The sequence below is a fragment of the Macaca fascicularis genome, chromosome 7 (genome assembly GCF_037993035.2).
Source record: "Macaca fascicularis isolate 582-1 chromosome 7, T2T-MFA8v1.1".
In the NCBI taxonomy this organism is placed as follows: Eukaryota; Metazoa; Chordata; class Mammalia; order Primates; family Cercopithecidae; genus Macaca; species Macaca fascicularis.
Genome location: NC_088381.1, coordinates 27083680 through 27103125, shown reverse-complemented (window position 1 = coordinate 27103125; position 19446 = coordinate 27083680). Strand labels below are relative to the sequence as shown.

The following is a 19446-nucleotide window of genomic DNA, read 5'->3' as shown; positions in this document are numbered from 1 at the left end:
TATCAGGATTGTTTGTGAACTAAAAGTTTTAAACATTTATCACCACTTTTATAGCCATTTATATTGGTGTTCAATACAGTTTTGTTTTCCTTGATAAAATAGTATTTATATTTATTTGGTTAAAATATCTTCTAAGTTTCTAAACTTAAATTTTGTTTAGAATTATTTATTTCAGCTTTTATTTGCTACTTAATATGAGTGCATTATTAAACACATCGAAGGCCAGGCCTGGTGGCTCATACCCGTAATACCAGCACTTTGGTAGTCTGAGGTGGGAGGATCGCCAGAGAGAAAGTGTTCGAGACCAGCCTGGGCAACAAAGCGAGACCTTGTCTCTACAAAAAAATTAAAAATTAGCCTGGCATGTTGTCACCTGCCTGTAAGTCCCAAATGATTGGTGGGGGTGTGGGGGGCACTGAGGGAGGATCACTTGAGCCCGCAGTGAGCTGTCATTGAGCCACTGTACTCCAGTCTGGGTACACATCAAGGCCCTGTCTTAAGAAAAAAGAATGACATTAGAAATGTCATTTTTAACAGCCTTGAGGATGTTTTTTAAAAATGTCATTTTCTGTTTTCATTTTCATTATTTTGTAACTGATTTAATACTAAACTATCCCATAGGAAGAACCGAGACATTTTATATTAAAAAAATTTTTTTTTGGAAATGAAGTTTTGCCCTTTCTTGCCCAGGCTGGAGTACGGTGGCGCGATCTCGGCTCACTGCAACCTCCGTCTCCCGGGTTCAAGTGATTCTCCTGCCTCAGCCTCTTGAGTAGCTAGGATTGCAGGTGTCTGCCACCACGCCTGGCTGATTTTGTTTTTTTTGAGATGGAGTCTTGGTCTGTTGCCCAGGTTGGAGTGCAATGGCACGATCTTGGTTCACTGCACCCACTGCCTCTCAGGTTCAAGCAGTTCTCCTATCAGCCTCCCAAGTAGCTGGCACTACAGGTGCGTGCCACCACACCCGGCTTATTTATTTATTTATTATTGTTATTATTTTTTTTGTAGAGATGGGGTTTCATCATGTTGGCCAGGCTGGTCTCGAACCCCTGACCTCAGGTGATCCACCCACCTCGGCCTCCCAAACTGCTGGGATTACAGGTGTGAGCCATTACGCCCAGCCCACATGTGCTTTTCTTTATAGCTTTATTGAAATGTATTTCACAAATTACAAAATTCGTTCATTTAAAGTGTATATTGGCCAGGCGTGGTGGCTTGAGGTCAGGAGTTCAAGAACAGCCTAGCCAAAATAGTGAAACCTTGTCTCTACTAAAAATACAAAAATTAGCCAGGCGTGGTGGCATGTGCCTGTAGTCCCAGCTACTCAGGAGGCTGAGGCAGAAGAATTGCTTGAACCTGGGAAGCGGAGGTTGCTGCAAGCTGAGATTGTGCCATTGCACTCCAGCCTGGACAACACAGCAAGATCCTTTGTCTCAAAAAAAAAAAAGCATACTTTTTTTACTTTATTCACAGAGTTGTGCAACCATTGCCACAGTCTAACTTTAGAGCATTTATAATACTTCGAAAGTTACCCTGTACCCTTTAGCGGTCACTCCTCATTTCTTCTCCTTCTCTACTCCCCACTTCCGTCCCCCTCCTAGGATAACTATTAATCTAATGATTTGCCTATTCTGGTCATTTCACATCAGTTTGATTTGGTCTTTTTAAATAATTAAAATTTCCTCTCCTTCCCCTAGAAATCTTAAGTAATGGGGGAGACCTTAAGACCATGTTTCTAAGAATTATGGTAGTCAAAATTTTGGAAACAAATCTGAGAATTTGTATACATTGTTGTTACATTGGTGGCTATGATAATAAGCCCTATTTTTTTATTTCTGTAAGTGATAAATCCTGAAGTAAAGGCAGTAATTGAATATTTTGATTCACATTGGTAAAGAGTTTTATGGCTTAGTATAGTTTGAGAACTTGATCGTCATGATATTTGATAGATAATTCACATTATTTTACCTAATTTAAATATTTCTTATTCAAGTGGGTTCATATAATGGCATTTGTCATTTTTAATAAATAATATTGACAAGTATCATAGGTGACATTCTCAATCAGAATATTTTGAGGCTGCTTGAGTTAAAACCAAAAATCATGTATTCAAGATGGAAATATGTATTTTGATTTATTTTCAAATTAGATATTTAAAGGATATAGCTATCTAGAAATTAGAAATTTCACAGATGAAAACAAGATTTTATTTATTTATTTATTTATTTATTTTTGAGACGGAGTTTCGCCTTTGTTGCCCATAGTAGAGTGCAATGATGCGATCTTGGCTCACTGCAGCCTTCGCATCCTGGGTTCAAGCAATTCTTCTGCTTCAGCCTCCTGAGTAGCTGGGATTACATGTGCCCTGCACCACACCTAGCTAATTTTTGTATTTTTAGTAGAGATGGGGATTCACCATGTTGGCCAGGATGATCTCAAACTCCTGACCTCAGGTGATCCACCCCCTCAGCCTCCCAAAGTGCTAGGATTACAGGCGTGAGCCACCGTGCCCAGTGAAACCAAGATAGTAAAAATACAGACATTTAAAAAAAAAAAAAAAAGTTCATGACATTATAATCAGGGAAATAAAAAAAATGGTAATGGTAGGAGGGCAGAATTAGTTAATAAATACAAATTATCTGATGATTAAATCCCTTTAAGATTATTTAATGAAATTAACCAGTTTTTAAATTTTTAAACAGGCCATCTTTCCAAACTCACAAATGGTGTATGTTTCAAAAGTGCATTTGTAAATTGCCATGGGAAAATGAAATCTTAGCTTTAAACAATGTTGCAAGTGATAGTTAATTCCTAGACAACACTATAAAAACCTATAATATCGCCAATATAATTTTGGTTAAAAAATATTTACATGTATTTTTGGGCCAGTCTGGAAACATAACACAGCATTATTTTTGCCAAAAAATGCAATTTTTTATGTATATCACAATGAAAATGGAATAGTTGGCCAATTAGCATTTCCATTGTCTCTTTTTTTTTTTTTTTTTTTTTTGAGACAGAGTCTTGCTCTTGTATTTTTCGTAGAGACCGGGTCTCTCCATGTTGGCCAGGCTGGTCTGGAACTCCCGACCTCAGGTGATCCGCCTGCCTCAGCCTCCCAAAGTGCTGGGATTATAGGCCTGAGCCACTGCACCCAGCCTCCATCTTATGTGTGAAGTATTGGGGCAATAGAGAGATGAAATTGTTATCTTCCTGCTTTAGGTCATACTCCTGTCTCAAGGCACACCTTTGAGACCTCAGAACTTCAGAATCCCGTATTTTTACAGAACAAATAGAGAAACAAACATCTCCTTCTGTAAAGATAGCTGCTGGCAACCCTTGCTGCTGCTGCTGCTGCTTTTTTTGTTGTTTGTTTGAGACCAAGTCTTGCTCTGTCTCCCAGGCTGGAGTGCAGTGGCACAATATTGGCTCACTGCAACTTCCGCCTCCCGAGTTCAAGCGATTCTCCTGCCTCAGCCTCCTGAGTAGCTGGAACTGCAGACACGTGCTAGCTTGCCTGGCCAATGTTTTTGTAGTTTTAGTAGAGACGGGGTTTCATCATGTTGGTCAGGCTGATCTCGAACTCCTGACCTCAGGTAATTCACCCACCTTGGCCTCCCAGAGTGTTGGGATTACAGGCGTGAGCCACTGCACCTGGCCCTTGCTGCTTATACAAAGTAAACATTTGTCATTTTGGAGAGTAGGCCTGTTCCTAGGCAGGGCATGGCAATATTGAGAGATGCTATCTGATCTATTTAAAACATGTTTTGTTTCTAGGGAAATCTTCCTCCAGGATATAAGATCACTCTAATTGATATAGGACTTGTTATTGAATATCTCATGGGAGGAACCTACAGATGCACCTATACTAGGAAACGTTTTCGATTAATATATAATAGTCTTGGTGGAAATAATCGGGTATGTAAAATTTGGGGGGAAATCCATATATGTGCTTTAACATTAAATGCACTTTAAATGTTAAGAATTAACATTAGAATGGAGAAAGTAACACTGTCATAAAATTGAAGATTTTCAACTAAGAGTAATTAGAAATATTTTGTCATGAAAATCCTAAAGCAGTCATATTTTGTTTATACACAAACACATTTGCACACGTATATAAATTGATTCTTGAATTTTTATAACATGTCAGCATGTTTAAATCTGTAAAAGCTAATAAGAGCTCATTTTCAGAGGTCTGGCCGAAATACCTCCAGCAGCACTCCTCAGTTGCGAAAGAGTCATGAATCTTTTGGCAATAGGGCAGATAAAAAGGAAAAAATGAGGCATAACCATTTCATTAAGACAGCACAGCCCTACCGACCAAAGGTAAATTTATTTAAATATTATTCTTTCTGGGTTTTTATTTTCTTCTTTCTAAATTACTTAGTATTATTAAACAAAAAAACCTAATTGGATTTAGTAAGAATTACCTTTCATTTTTGGGTATGTCTTAGCATTGTCATTTTCTCATACACAGAGATATTAATTATAAGTTAATGATTCTGTTACTTTTTTTTTTTTTTTTGAGATGGAGTCTTGCTCTGTCACCAGGCTGGAGTGCCTTGGTTCAATCTTGGCTCATTGCAACCTCCGCCTCCCGAGTTCAAGTGATTCTCCTGCCTCAGCTTCCCAAGTAGCTGGCACTACAAGCACCTGCCACCACACCGGCTAATTTTTTGTATTTTTGGTAGAGATGGGGTTTCACCATGTTGGCCAGGATGGTCTCGACCTCTTGACCTTGTGATCCACCCGCCTCAGCCTCCCAAAGTGCTAGGATTACAGGCATGAGCCACTGCACCCAGCCTACATTTTCATATTTAGCTATGATGATAACCAAATTAAAATGTTTTAATAAATGGTTACCTGACTCCTTTCATTCCAGTTATACTTGATTAAGAACATGTATGACAAAAATGTTATCTAACCCTTTATTAAAATTATGTTCTATTAGAATATTAGTTGAAATATTTAGGCCCTTAAATTTTGGGAAATGTTTATTGCAAAGACATTTCTGTTAAAATAACATTTTCATAAAATGAATTATGAGCTATAATAAAAATCCAGTTTATAAAATTTATGCTATTATGTGCAGTTTTATGGAGCTGAATAATGTAAAGGATATTTTACTAAAATTTTCAGTGACATAAATTTCATATGGCCTTATTATAATGATCTTTATAACTTTATTTTCCCTGGAAGATTGATACAGTTGTGGAAGAAGGAAAGAAGAAAAGAACCAAAGATGAAATTGTAGACATTGATGATCCAGAAACCAAGCGCTTTCCTTATCCACTTAATGAACTTTTAATTTGGGCTTGCCTTATGAAGAGGCAGGTCATGGCCCGTTTTTTATGGCAACATGGTGAAGAATCAATGGCTAAAGCATTAGTTGCCTGTAAGATCTATCGTTCAATGGCATATGAAGCAAAGCAGAGTGACCTGGTAGATGATACTTCAGAAGAACTGAAACAGTATTCCAAGTAAGTGATACTTTATTATTTGAAAACTTTTTTTTTTTTTTTTTTGAGACGGAGTCTCGCTCTGTTGCCCAGGCTGGAGTGCAGTGGCCGGATCTCCCGTCACTGCAAGCTCCGCCTCCCGGGTTTACGCCATTCTCCTGCCTCAGCCTCCCGAGTAGCTGGGACTACAGGCACCCGCCACCTCGCCCGGCTAGTTTTTTGTATTTTTTAGTAGAGACGGGGTTTCACCATGTTCGCCAGGATGGTCTTGATCTCCTGACCTCGTGATCCACCCATCTTGGCCTCCCAAAGTGCTGGGATTACAGGCTTGAGCCACCGCGCCCAGCCTATTTGAAAACATTTTAAAAATTCAAAGTAGATATTGTTTGAGTGGCTGTTACAGTGCCACGTACTTAACGGTGATGTATTTATATGTATAATCTTACTGGTACAATTGACAGAAAATTATTGAAGTGTATATATTTTTTAATTCAGAAAGAAACTTTCTGCCTCTATGAAAAAGAGGTTATTATATTTACAACCCAAGAATTAAATATTTCAGCAAGAAAGAAGAAATGCAGCTTGGGCAACATAGGCAGACCCCGTCTCTACATGAAATTTAAAAATTAGCTGGGTGTGGTGGCACTTGTCTGTGGTCCCAGCTACTCAGGAGGCTGAGGATCACTTGAGCCTGGGAGATTGAGACTGCAGTGAGCTGTGATCATGCCACTGCACTCCAGCCTGGGTGACAGGGTAGACCCTATCTCAAAAGAAAGAAGAAATGCCAGAAGTCATTTTAATTTTTGCAAATAGTAGCAATTGGATTAGAAAGTTCCATTTGAATTGGTAAGGAAAGGGCGGAAGTGAGGTTGGAGCTGTGTTATAAGAAAATAGACTGAATTCAACTGGGAGGCACTTCAGAAGCTAGAAGTACATACATAGAATAACGACATAGTTCATAAAAATTTACAGTTTACTTGGGGGGGGGGCAGTATTGAAATATTAAACTGGAAATGTAGTTTGTAGAAGTTTTCTAATATATACTAAGACCTCCCGCTTCCCAAGTGGGGTCGTTAGAGGACAGTGACCAACTGTTACTGAAAATAACTCTTAACAGGGATCCTATGGTTACTTAGTGGAACTTCAAAATTCAGATGTTTCTCATAATTAGGTTAGTCCCTAGTCACATTGTTCTTCCTCTTTACCAGGTACCAACTGTTTTCTGTGTTTGAAATACTGCATAAACTTTTTTTTTTTTTTTTTTTTTTTTTTGAGACGGAGTCTCACGCTGTCGCCCAGGCCCAGGCTGGAGTGCAGTGCCGCGATCTCGGCTCACTGCAAGCTCCGCCTCCCGGGTTCCCGCCATTCTCCTGCCTCAGCCTCCTGAGTAGCTGGGACTACAGGCGCCCGCCACCGCGCCCGGCTAATTTTTTGTATTTTTAGTAGAGACGGGGTTTCACTGTGGTCTCGATCTCCTGACCTTGTGATCCGCCCGCCTCGGCCTCCCAAAGTGCTGGGATTACAGGCTTGAGCCACCGCGCCCGGCCTGCATAAACTTTTTTGAACAGAGCATTGTAGCATTGTCAGTTTTGATTGCCTTCGAGATTATAGTTTGATTTCTAGGACTGGGAGAAAGTGCTCTGGATTCACCTTTTCAGTCTTGTACATAATGCGACATATTTTAATATTTTGTGAATAGATGTAGATGTCTGAAAACAGTTATGGTTTTAATGCCTCATAATTCTGTAAGTGTGTGTGAGAATATTAAAAGGTAGAAAGTATTAATGTATATAAGAATAGTGGCTTAAAATTGCAGTTTGTTAATCTGAGTATATTTTGGCTTTTATCTTTTTATAGTGATTTTGGTCAGTTGGCCGTTGAATTATTAGAACAGTCCTTCAGACAAGATGAAACCATGGCTATGAAATTGCTCACTTATGAACTGAAGAACTGGAGTAATTCAACCTGCCTTAAGTTAGCAGTTTCTTCAAGACTTAGACCTTTTGTAGCCCACACCTGTACACAAATGTTGTTATCTGATATGTGGATGGGAAGGCTGAATATGAGGAAAAATTCCTGGTACAAGGTATACTTTAGAAATAATTTGATATAAAGTGTATGATAAGATAAAAAGAACAGAGGAATTAGTCTAAATGTGTAGTAAAATGCCTTGATGTGTGAGGGTAATGGTGGGGGTTATAGAGGGAGCAAGAAGGATGATTGGCATTTCATCCCAAGTGGTATAATGGGCTTCTTTTTTCCTCCTCTTCTTTACTTTTGAATCCTTTTCAGGTGTGTATAATGATTATGGGCCTCTTTTTGAGCTAGAAGGGGAACAAATGGGAAATACTGGAGATTATGGCCCTGAGCAGCCTTGAAAAAAGTTACTACTTTATGAAAGGATTATTCCCAAATTCTGAAATTCAAGACCTATCTACTAATTTAATAATCTGTTACTTTTAAGTTAAAGTATATTGAATGAGTATATTCATATACCCAGTTTATACTTATAGATAAGTATATACATGTGGCCTGTTTATATCTTTAAAAATTTGGGTAAAATGACATGTACTTCAGGTTTTGTCATGGTGATACATACTGCTTTTAACTTTGCTTTTTGTTCTCTTACATCTTTTTAAATAAGGTGCAGAAATGTAGGAGTCAGAAATCAGGCAGTTTTAACCATAGGCCACTGAATAACCAACAGAAACCCTGTTACGCAATTACAATTTCTTCATGCTTTGGGATTTTGCAAGTAATAAGTAAAATTTTAGAAATAAACCTTTTTGTTTATAGAGGCACAAGCTGAGTAATCATGTTATGACATGGAACACTTGCAAAGAGATTTAGGATAAAATTAAGGACATAGCACCTTTATAAGGTTTGAATTTTGTGTAAAGAAAATGTGTTTTCTGAACAAATTGTAATCTGATTTTATTTAAAGGACAAGTCTATAATAATTATTAAATCTATCCTATACCCTTATTATCATAATAATCAAATGTTTTGTTACTCTTTAAAACTTGGGCCTCTTTAAATACAACATGTAAGTAAAACATGAATTTTTTTTTTTTTCTCTCCACTACTGGGGCAAAATGGCTAATCATCATAAGATATTTAATATCTTTTATTTTTCTTTATTATATTCTTGAAGGTCATTAATTTTAAAATGCAAAATTATGTTTCTAAAAATTTAGGTCATACTAAGCATTTTAGTTCCACCTGCCATATTACTGCTAGAATATAAAACTAAGGCTGAAATGTCCCATATCCCACAATCTCAAGATGCTCATCAGATGACAATGGATGACAGCGAAAACAACTTTCAGAACATAACAGAAGAGATCCCCATGGTAAGCAGGAAAACATTTTAAAGTAAACATAAATTTGTTCTGAATAATTGTACAAAAAAAATTTTTTTTAATTTTAGGAAGTGTTTAAAGAAGTACGGATTTTGGATAGTAATGAAGGAAAGAATGAGATGGAGATACAAATAAAATCAAAAAAGCTTCCAATCACACGAAAGTTTTATGCCTTTTATCATGCACCAATTGTAAAATTCTGGTTTAACACGGTATGTTTTTAAATTACACGAGCATAATGTTTTTAAGAGATAGGCTTTGGGGGACCACTGGTTCAGAATCCATACTAATCTTGATATAACTTAGATCACTGAAAAGGCATTTCACATTTAAAAGAGTGATACATTTGCCTTAGTTTCATTTAAATTGTCATCTAGAGTGATAAACACTAACAAATTTCAGTTCTAATTGGAACCAAAAATATACTTAACAAATATGTGATAACCATTGGCCGTTGTAAGTTGGTAGCAAATACTAATCAACTAGTAAAATTAATGATAAAAGATGGACCAAAAGAGATTCTGATACTTTTTTTTTTGTATTATAAAAGTTTTTTTTGTATTATAAAATTTTTTTGTCTTATAAAATTTTTTGTATTATAATTTTATAATACATAAAAGTCTGAAATAAACCTGTTGGCAGTGTTAGCTGATGATGATGAAAAGTAATCCAGATCATTTATATGGTTTTATTTATCTGTGGCTTATTTCTTTAATCGTATTAAAGTGTATGCTTGATTACCTTCCATATAATTGGCTTTTCTCTTGCTTTATGGAAAAATTGATTTGACAGCAGATAAAGAGCATATGTCCATACAAGGATGGACTCATCTGTTATTTTGGTTGAAATGTAGGTGTTTATGTGTTTTGGTTGTTTTGTGTGGAGAATGAGCACTAGGAAATATTAGTTGGCTATCTTGCTGGTGCTGCTTTTCCTAGTGATGGACCAACCTGAAGGAACAGGTGATACAGTAAATGAGATTAGCCCCTACTTTTAACCAGGGACTGAGTAAATGAGTTCTTAACTCGTCTTCATCGGAAAATTCTTAATTAAGATGTTTTTAACTTTGTTGTTTGGAGATTTTTTCATTTTCATCAACAAGAATCTGTTTCTTTGGCGATTACTTTTTCACCCAAATGTGACCATTAACATTTCCTTACATCTCTATGTGAAAATGTTCTTGTTCCTTCCTATTCAGAGGCTGAAATTGCAAATATCAGTTATCTGATCTAATCTCCAAATTCTGTCTCCACTAATGAAAATAGGGCAGTTTTCTTACATTTGCATTCATGTGAATGGCTACGTTAAAATAGCCAGTATGGGTGACTACAGGAATTTCTCTTTTCTTTCTTTACTGCAGTTTACTTCCCTAGCCTGTTATAGATAATCAAATCAAGGATATGACTTACTCTAGGACTGATGGAGACAAGATAGAGATGAGAGGATTGTTACCCATAATTTTTCAAGGGTCAATAAGTGTGGGTTTTCCTCTGAAATGAAATAAATACTCACATGTTTTTAAACATAAACTTTATCACCTCTCTATAACCTATTTTGTAAAGAGTGTCAAAGGTGGGCTGTTTCTGTACCTGGGGCAAAGCCTTTTCACATCTTTCCCACTTTTTGGGGTTCAACTTTAGTGCCTGGGAGCTAAGAAAATACCAATTGTCTATCTGTCTTGTCTTTTCTCTTTTCTTTCTCCTTTTTTTTTTTTTTTTTTTTTTTTTTGACAGAGTCTCGCTCTGTTGCCCGGGCTGGAGTACAATGGCATGATCTCAGCTCACTGCAACCTCCACCTCCCAGGTTTAAGCAATTCTTGTGCCTCAACCTCCCAAGTAGCTAGGATTGCAGGCATGCACCATGATGTCTGGCTAATTTTTTTTTTTCTTCAGTAGAGACGGGGTTTCACCTCTTGGCCAGGCAAGTCTCAAACCCCTAACCTTAGGTGATCCACCTGCCTTGGCTTCCCAAAGTTCTGGGATTATATGTGTGAGCCACCACACCCTGCCTCAGTTGTCTTTCTTAGGAATACTGTTTGGTTGGGGGAGGAAGGAGGCAGGAAATATGTGTCCCTTGATGATTATGGTGGTGAAATTCTGCAGTAATTTGAATATATGATGATACTGTAGGTGTGAGTTAAGCAGAATTGTGTGGCATATGCTGAGAACATAAACCTGATTACAAAATCCTTTCTATGGGATGTTCTAAAGGTTGACTGAGTTGTAGAACAACACGTTTATACTCTGGGGACCATTTATACTCCAGTAAATGCAATGTCTGTGCTGAAAAAGAGATATTTCTAAAACTATTTTAATAAGGGAAACCAGGGGATAATTCACAAAGGTTCATTTAATGTCTATTTTTGTGTGTGGTTGAAAATGTTCATAATTAAGAGATTTATTTTGTAACCAGTGTTTATATAACCTTTACTTTTTCATTAGTTGGCATATTTAGGATTTCTGATGCTTTATACATTTGTGGTTCTTGTACAAATGGAACAATTACCTTCAGTTCAAGAATGGATTGTTATTGCGTATATTTTTACTTATGCCATTGAGAAAGTCCGTGAGGTATGTCTTTAATTTTTCCTACCAATAATTTACTGTATACATGGAAGATTTTCTGTTTTGTTTTGGGTATATACGTGGGTGGGTATGTGCGTGTTTATGTGTGTGATGAGATTGTAGAAGTGTAGAACCTGTGTAATTTTACTGTCCAAAATAATGGCAAAAGAATAGAGAATTAGTGAGTATGCTGTATACTTTGTTGCCATTACAAATACAATGATTTGTGTCAGAAGTGTAGCCTATATTTTGTTTGTTTTATTTCCTGAATGTTCACATTTGCTCTCTGTCACTCTTCAAAAAGTATTAAATATACTTGGCTAAATGACTTTTATTTTACCTGCCTGATTTAGCCAATTAGGTAGGTAAGTTATAAATAGGTCTTTAGGCCAGGCACAGTGGCTCACACCTGTAATCCCAGCACTTTGGGAGGCTGAAGCGGGCAGATCACTCGAGGTCAGGCGTTCGAGACCAGTCTGGCCAACAGGATGAAACCCCATCTCTACTAAACATACAAAAATTAGCTGGGCATGGTGGCAGCCACCTGTAATCCCAGCTACTTGGGAGACTGAGGCAGGAGAATCACTTGAACCCGGGAGGCAGAGGTTGCAGTGAACTGAGGTTGCACCACTGCACTCCAGCCTGGGCGAAAGAGTGAGACTCTATCTCAAAATAAAAATAAAATAAATAGGTATTTATTTTGCTTTTATATTGTACTGCCTACTAAAATGTACTATACTGCCATTGAATCATCATTTAGATTTATATCCCTGTGTCTTTCAGTTTTCAGTTTAAATTTTTAATATCCTGATTTTGAAGAAAATCTTTTTCTTAATATTTATACTTTGTTTTTGAAGTAGTAACTACATGAATATTGTTTTTTGATTTTTTGTTTTTTTGTTTTTTTTGAGATGGAGTCTCCCTCTGTCACCCAGGCTGGAGTGCAGTGGCACAATCTCAGCTCACTGCAACCTCCGCCTCCCGGGTTCAAGCGATTCTTCTGCCTCAGCCTCCCTAGTAGCTGGGATTACAGGTGCGTGCCACCAAGCCTGGCTAATTTTTGTATTTTTAGTAGAGACAGGGTTTCACCATGTTGGTCAGGCTGATCTCGAACTCCTGACCTCATGATCCGCCTGCCTTGGCCTCCCAAAGTGCTAGGATTATAGGCGTGAGCCACCGCGCCTGGCCATGAATATTGTTTTATAACATACTTGCATAAGTACCTCTGAATTATTTCATGTCTCTACCTTGCATTTAGAGAATAGAAGAAATTGCAAAAATAATTAGAAGGCATAGTACTTCTCTCTCACTTAGATATCATAAGAATTTCTTTTTTTTTCTTTTCCAAACACCAACTGGAACCAGAAGGAATTTCTTATTAAATAGCTTATTTTGCATTTTAAATTCCTCTGAGTGTTATGGTCCATATGTTTATTAAATGTTGTTCTATCAGCATGTTTAAAGAAATTGATTTATTAAATGATAAAAGCAAATTGCAAAGCATTTAAAAATATATATATTCATAAAATAGTTCTGCAGGTGTTCATGAGACAGTAATAGTAGTGATTGCCTCTAGTGGGAAGAGTAATTAATTGGCTAAGGGAGAAGAGGGAAACAGATACTTTGCAGTATTTATGATACACCATGAATTTTGAAGATGTGAATGTGTTACCATTCCTCTCAAAAGATAATTCTTAAAATTCATATATTCAGGAGAAGAGGCATAAGTTTTAAATAAGTTAGATAAATACAGCTACTTAAACCATTGAGTTATTTACTTCCTACAAAGAAGGCAGGTTTGGCAGCTACTACCAGGATATCCAGGTGCTGCTTTAATTTGAAATAAAACAATCTTGCAGAAGTATTTTACAATCCAGGTCTAGCGAAGTGGGTTGCAATCTGCATTTTCAGCTTCTTAGTTGGATGAATCTCTTGAACCTGGGAGACGCAGGTTGCAGTGAGCCGAGATTGCGGCACTGCACTCCACCCTGGGCAACAGAGTGAGACTCTGTCTCAAAATAAGTAAGTTAATAAATAAATAAAATGCTATGTGAAACTCTGTAATGTTATAATTGATTGCTGTATGTGTTTTAATAGGAATAAATTGATTAAACTTTTTTTGTTGTTGTTAAACCTTTAGATCTTTATGTCTGAAGCTGGAAAAGTAAACCAGAAGATTAAAGTATGGTTTAGTGATTACTTCAACATCAGTGATACAATTGCCATAATTTCTTTCTTCATTGGATTTGGACTAAGATTTGGAGCAAAATGGAACTTTGCAAATGCATATGATAATCATGTTTTTGTGGCTGGAAGATTAATTTACTGTCTTAACATAATATTTTGGTATGTGCGTTTGCTAGATTTTCTAGCTGTAAATCAACAGGCAGGACCTTATGTAATGATGATTGGAAAAATGGTAAGTTGAGAGATGTTTGATAATACTCATGGGTTTATTGATTTTTTAAAAAAATCACAAAAATGTTATTAACATAGTTTTATTTGAGCCAGTGAATGTCTTTTATTTTGTGTTTGTTTGCCTCATACTTCAAATCAACCATTCCTTAAGAGTTTCTCATGCTCAATCCCAATCCCCTACACCCATTTTGTGCTTTGCAAGATAATGTTAGCTATACAATCTATGGTTTATGTCTGTAGGTAACTCCTTTTTCCTGTCTTTACTGATCCAGGCCTTTTTTTTTTTTTGAGACAGAATTTCACTCTGTCGTCGCCCAGGGTGGAGTGCAGTGGCGCTATCTCGGCTCACTGCAACCTCTGCCTCCCAGGTTCAAGCGATTCTCCTGCCTCAGCCACCCGAGGAGCTGGGATTACAGGCATGCGCCACCATGCCCAGCTAATGTTTGTATTTTTAGTAGAGACAGGGTTTCACCATGTTGGTCAGGCTGGTCCCAAACTCCTGACTTCAGATGATCTGCCCACCTCAGCCTCCCAAAGTGCTGGGATTACAGGCATGAGCCACCGCACCTGGCCTGACCCAGGCTATTTTTTAAAAGTTAAATCCAGGATACCTAATTTTTTCCTAATACAGTATGCCCAGTATTTGCTCTTTTCCTTAGTCTTATCTGAGTGGCAGGTTTTATTTTTTAAAATCTAGATGTCAAGTTAAATGTGTAATTTTTTTATACACTAAATCTAAAATATATTGGGTCTACTCCTTGCCATAATTCCTTTTGGTTTTCAGTGGTGAAAAAGGCAAAATTTGTAATATAGCTATTGCTATTCCTCATTCTGAAATTTCTGTTCATCCTAGGAAATTTCAGCAAATGCAGACAAAATCACTATTCAGAGACATTCACTATTAACAGTTTAATGTACATCCTTCCATCCCTCAAGACATATATGAATGCATGTGTTTGTTTCAAACTTCTCGTAAATAAGTATATACAGTAGTTTTATCAAAATATGCTTTAAAAATACATGTTGTTTCTCAATTATTTTAAAATATTTGTCCCATTGTAAGAAGTATAAAAAGCTATTCGTAGAGTTTCTTATGCTCCCTTAATCTTAGAAAATAAGTCTTCTCTTGGAACCAACCCAAATGTCCATCAGTGATAGACTGGATTAAGAAAATGTGGCACATATACACCATGGAATACTATGCAGCCATAAAAAGGATGAGTTCGTGTTCTTTGTAGGGACATGGATGAAGCTGGAAACCATCATTCTGAGCAAACTATCGCAAGGACAGAAAACCAAACACCACATGTTCTCACTCATAGGTGGGAATTGAACAATGAGAACACTTGGACACAGGGTGGGGAATGGGGAACATCACACACTGGGGCCTGTCGTGGGCTGTGGGGAGCAGGGAGGGATAGCATTATGAGATATACCTAATGTAAATGACGAGTTAATGGGTGCAGCACACCAACATGGCACATGAATACTTATGTAACAAACCAGCACGTTGTGCACTTGTACCCTAGAACTTAAAGTATAATAATAAAAAAACAGTCTTCTAAATTAAGTATTTCTTGAGTAACCATACTAAGCTCACAAGATTATCTTTGCATCTTGAAAACAAGACTTTCAGGTTTTCTAAATATAATTTATTATATTTGCAGTTTCACGCTGCACTCTTCCCCTCTAAGAGAATGTGTCTTCCCCCTCTTAATTGAGAATTACTAGTGTACTGTTTTTCACATCAAAGTGTTTCTCATTATTCACACATTTTGGCATTCTTATGGTATTTCAAGGAAAAATAGGGCAGTTAAGATTTTTTTTGGAAGAATTGGGTTTAGCCTAACGTTTTAGCATGCAAAAAAGGTGTTGTAGCTCTTACGCTTATTAGGTTATTTAGTGACTTAGTGGTGTCTAGTTACTTTAATGGTAATGTAAATGGAAGAGTTAGGAAGTACAGAAGTCTTTATTTGTGATCTTCTCTAAAACCACCCTCTGCTAGGATGTCTTTCTCATTGTCAGCTAGTCATTTGTTCCATCATTGTCTGTTTTCCCCTAGTGCCAGCATCCCTGTACATCCCCCTTTGGAAGTTTCATAATGGTTACTGTTCTAGATCTAATGTTCATTATTTCATCATTGTGTATCTATTATATGTTAAGAGTTAAACTAAACTGGGGCTACAAAGATGAATAAGACATGGTCCAGATCCTCATGGAACTCAACAATTGAGTCTTTAAATATAGACATGTGAACAGATAGGTAGCTATTGAAAAATATGATAAATTGTTATGTGAAGATAGAAGAACTAGTAACCAATTCTGTCATGAAGGCTTTCACAAAGATTATGGCATTTCAAAGGAGTTTAGAAAATATGTAGGATTTACATAGGTATACATGTGCCATGTTAGTTTGCTGCACCCATTAATCATCATTTACATTAGGTATTTATCCTAATGCTATCCCTCTCCCTGCCCCCCACCCCCACCCCATGACAGGCCCCGGTGTGTGGTGTTCCCCGCCCTGTGTCCAAGTGTTCTCGTTGTTCAGTTCCCGCCTATGAGTGAGAACAGGCGGTGTTTGGTTTTCTGTCCTTGCGATAGTTTGCTCAGAATGATGGTTTCCAGATGCATCCATGTCCCTGCAAAGGACATGAACTCATCCTTTTTTGTGGCTGCATAGTATTCCATGGTGTATATGTGCCACATTTTCTTAATCCAGTCTATCATTGATGGACATTTGGGTTGGTTCCAAGTCTTTGTTATTGTGAATAGTGCCGCAATAAACATACGTGTGCATGTGTCTTTATAATAGCATGATTTATAATCCTTTGGGTATATACCCAGTAATGGGATTGCTGGGTCAAATGGTATTTCTGTACCCTAGAACTTAAAGTATAATCATTAAAAAAAAAAAAAGAAAATATGTGGGAGTTTTCTTCTGAGCAGGGAGTTTCTAACCAGAGGAAACAGCTTTGAAAAGCTTGAAGACAATAAAAGATTAAAAAGAAGAAACCTCCCTCACACTTTATAGGCTAGTGCAAAAGTAATTGCGGTTTTTGCCATTGAAAGTAATTGCAAAAACTACAGTTACTTTTACATCAACCTAATACATCTTTTAATAGCAGTGGTGCGATCTCGGCTCACTGCAACCTCCACCTCCTGGGTTCAAGCAATTCTTCTGCCTCAGCCTCCCGAGTAGCTGGGACTACAGGCGCACATCACCATGCCCGGCTAATTTTTGTATTTTTAGTAGAGACAAGGTTTCACCATATTGGCCAGGCTAGTCTTGCACTCCTGACCTTGTGATCCACCTACCTCGGCCTCCCAAAGTGCTGGAATTAACAGGCGTGAGCCACCGCACCCAGCAAAATTTTACTTTAAGAATCCTCATTTTTATGAGCAAGCTGATACTCACATTTTTAATTAATTAAATTCGTAACAAGCACAAGGAAAGTAGTTGTCATTTAGGCTTTATGTGAAAAGGTGTGTGAAATGCAAAAACGACTACGAATCATCAACCATAGACCTTGAATAATTTTAGTTTACGTCAATACAGATTTAGGTTTCATTTGGAATATTTGTCTTGGCTTTTCCTTTATTTACAAATAAATATTTGTATTCCAAAATATATCAAATAGCATGGATAATGTTTTAATACATTTTTTGCCTTTTAAAATCTTTTATCCTAATATACTTTTTGTTTCTTTTGCAATATTTTATTTGAAAACATGCATTCTCTCAGTAATGCTCTCAAATGCTCAATGAAGGCGTTATTTGTCCATTTTGCATATAAGAACACCCAATTAAGAATTTTGGAGCCTGTTAGGACTCTGCAAGTTGCAAAGACCCAGCTCTTAATTTAAAAAGAAAATTTATTTGTTCATCTAACAATTTTCAAGATGAAGCATCAAGTCTCATCTCTTCCTTTGAATTGACATTTTAAGACTCTCAGCTATCTGCACAACTTCTTCCTAATCTTAAGCCCCTATAAAATTACTTTATTCGGCCTTGACTACTTATTATCCCCTTTACCTTTCTTTTTTTTTTGAGACGGTGTCTTGCTCTGTCACCCAGGCTGGAGTGCAGTGGCCGGATCTCAGCTCACTGCAAGCTCCGCCTCCCAGGTTCACACCATTCTCCTGCCTCAGCCTCCCGAATAGCTGGGACTACAGGCGCCCGCCACCTCGCCCGGCTAGTTTTTTTGTATTTTTTAGTAGAGACCGGGTTTCACTGTGTTAGCCAGGATGGTTTCGATCTCCTGACCTCTTGATCCGCCCGTCTCGGCCTCCCAAAGTGCTGGGATTACAGGCTTGAGCCACCGCGCCCGGCCTCCCCTTTACCTTTCACATCTTACTTTCCATTTCTACTGTCACTGTATAGTCATTTAAAAAATATATGAAAATGTCATAATAATTTTTTAAGTTGTCATTACAATTATTTTAAGTTTACAGTAGGTTAATGTACAGATTTATTGTAAATGTATTCTCTTTTGCATGAGGCCTTTTTCCTCAGTTAGATGATTATGAATGAATATTCATCAATATTGCTAGAGTGAGAAGGTGTTCACTTTTTTATATGTATATTCCCTTTTTTTTTTTTTTTTTTAAGATGGAGTCTCGCTCTGTCGCCCAGGCTGGAATGCAGTGTGTGATCTTGGCTCACTGCAACCTCTGCCTCCTGGGTTCAGGTGATTCTCCTGCCTAAGCCTCTTGAGTAGCTGAGATTACAGGCACACGCCACCACGCCCTGCTAAGTTTTATATTTTTAGTAGACACAGAGTTTCACCATGTTGGCCAGCCTAGTCTCAAACTCCTGAGTACAAGTGATCCACCTACCTCGGCCTTCTGAAGTGCTGGGATTACAGGCTTGAGTCACTGTTGCTGGTCGTATATTCACTTTTTTATGTTGTCTAGGCTAGACAATAAGTAGTACAGGCTGGAGAACTTATATACCTAAATAAGTAGATGGGAGGTAAAGTTTTATTATAGCATTCTGCTTAATTCTTTGAATCCTTACATAATTGTGTCAAAATGCACATTGTGATTTAACAATGAAAATAATTTTTCAATGAATTACTAGGTTTTAGCTCAATTGGGTCCTTTTTGAATTTTATTGAATTTAAAGAATTACAAACTACATGACTTACGAAAGTATTTGTTTCCCAGACATTGGTATCATTTAGTTTTTCAACACCCATGCTAATAATTCAGATTGTTTTGTTTGGCTCGTAGGAAGTTTTCATATCCCAGGACAAGGCACCCATGGATTCAGGGTGGGTGGGAAGTATTCTTTTTTTGTGTGAAGTGGGCAAAGTACAATTGTCAGAGGCAACGTGGAAAAGAGAGTCTGTGCCTCCATTAAAAGAATAGAGAAGCTTTAGGAAAGGGCAGTTATGGAAATTGATTTCCCTAAATCTGTCTGTGTCTCTGTACTTCTTGAAAATCTTCACGTACCACAGAAATACGCACACTTCAGTTTGAACTGGTGATACAGTTCTTTATGTAGCTAAAGATGCCCATGACTTGCTTAGCTTAATAGATTTTTTTTTTACATGATCTCCTAGTTGTTAAGATTTATGTAGTGATGAAATTTTTCTGAAAGCTATCACTAGAAACAAAAATAATCTCAAAGATTTTT

The 19446-nt window shown here is 37.3% G+C and overlaps 1 protein-coding gene across 6 annotated transcripts in view; it reads left to right on the top strand.

Moving 5' to 3' along the window:
* The window catches only part of TRPM7 (transient receptor potential cation channel subfamily M member 7), a 120169-nt gene that overhangs the window by 62865 nt on the left and 37858 nt on the right, over positions 1-19446 (top strand). For all 6 annotated transcript variants that reach the window (XM_045395449.3, XM_045395448.3, XM_045395447.3 and 3 more), the window contains 8 exons: positions 3778-3918; positions 4195-4329; positions 5203-5483; positions 7320-7548; positions 8660-8815; positions 8893-9036; positions 11266-11394; positions 13529-13807. In XM_045395449.3, the coding sequence (XP_045251384.2) occupies positions 3778-3918; positions 4195-4329; positions 5203-5483; positions 7320-7548; positions 8660-8815; positions 8893-9036; positions 11266-11394; positions 13529-13807 (1494 nt within the window). The remainder of the gene's footprint in view (positions 1-3777; positions 3919-4194; positions 4330-5202; positions 5484-7319; positions 7549-8659; positions 8816-8892; positions 9037-11265; positions 11395-13528; positions 13808-19446) is intronic.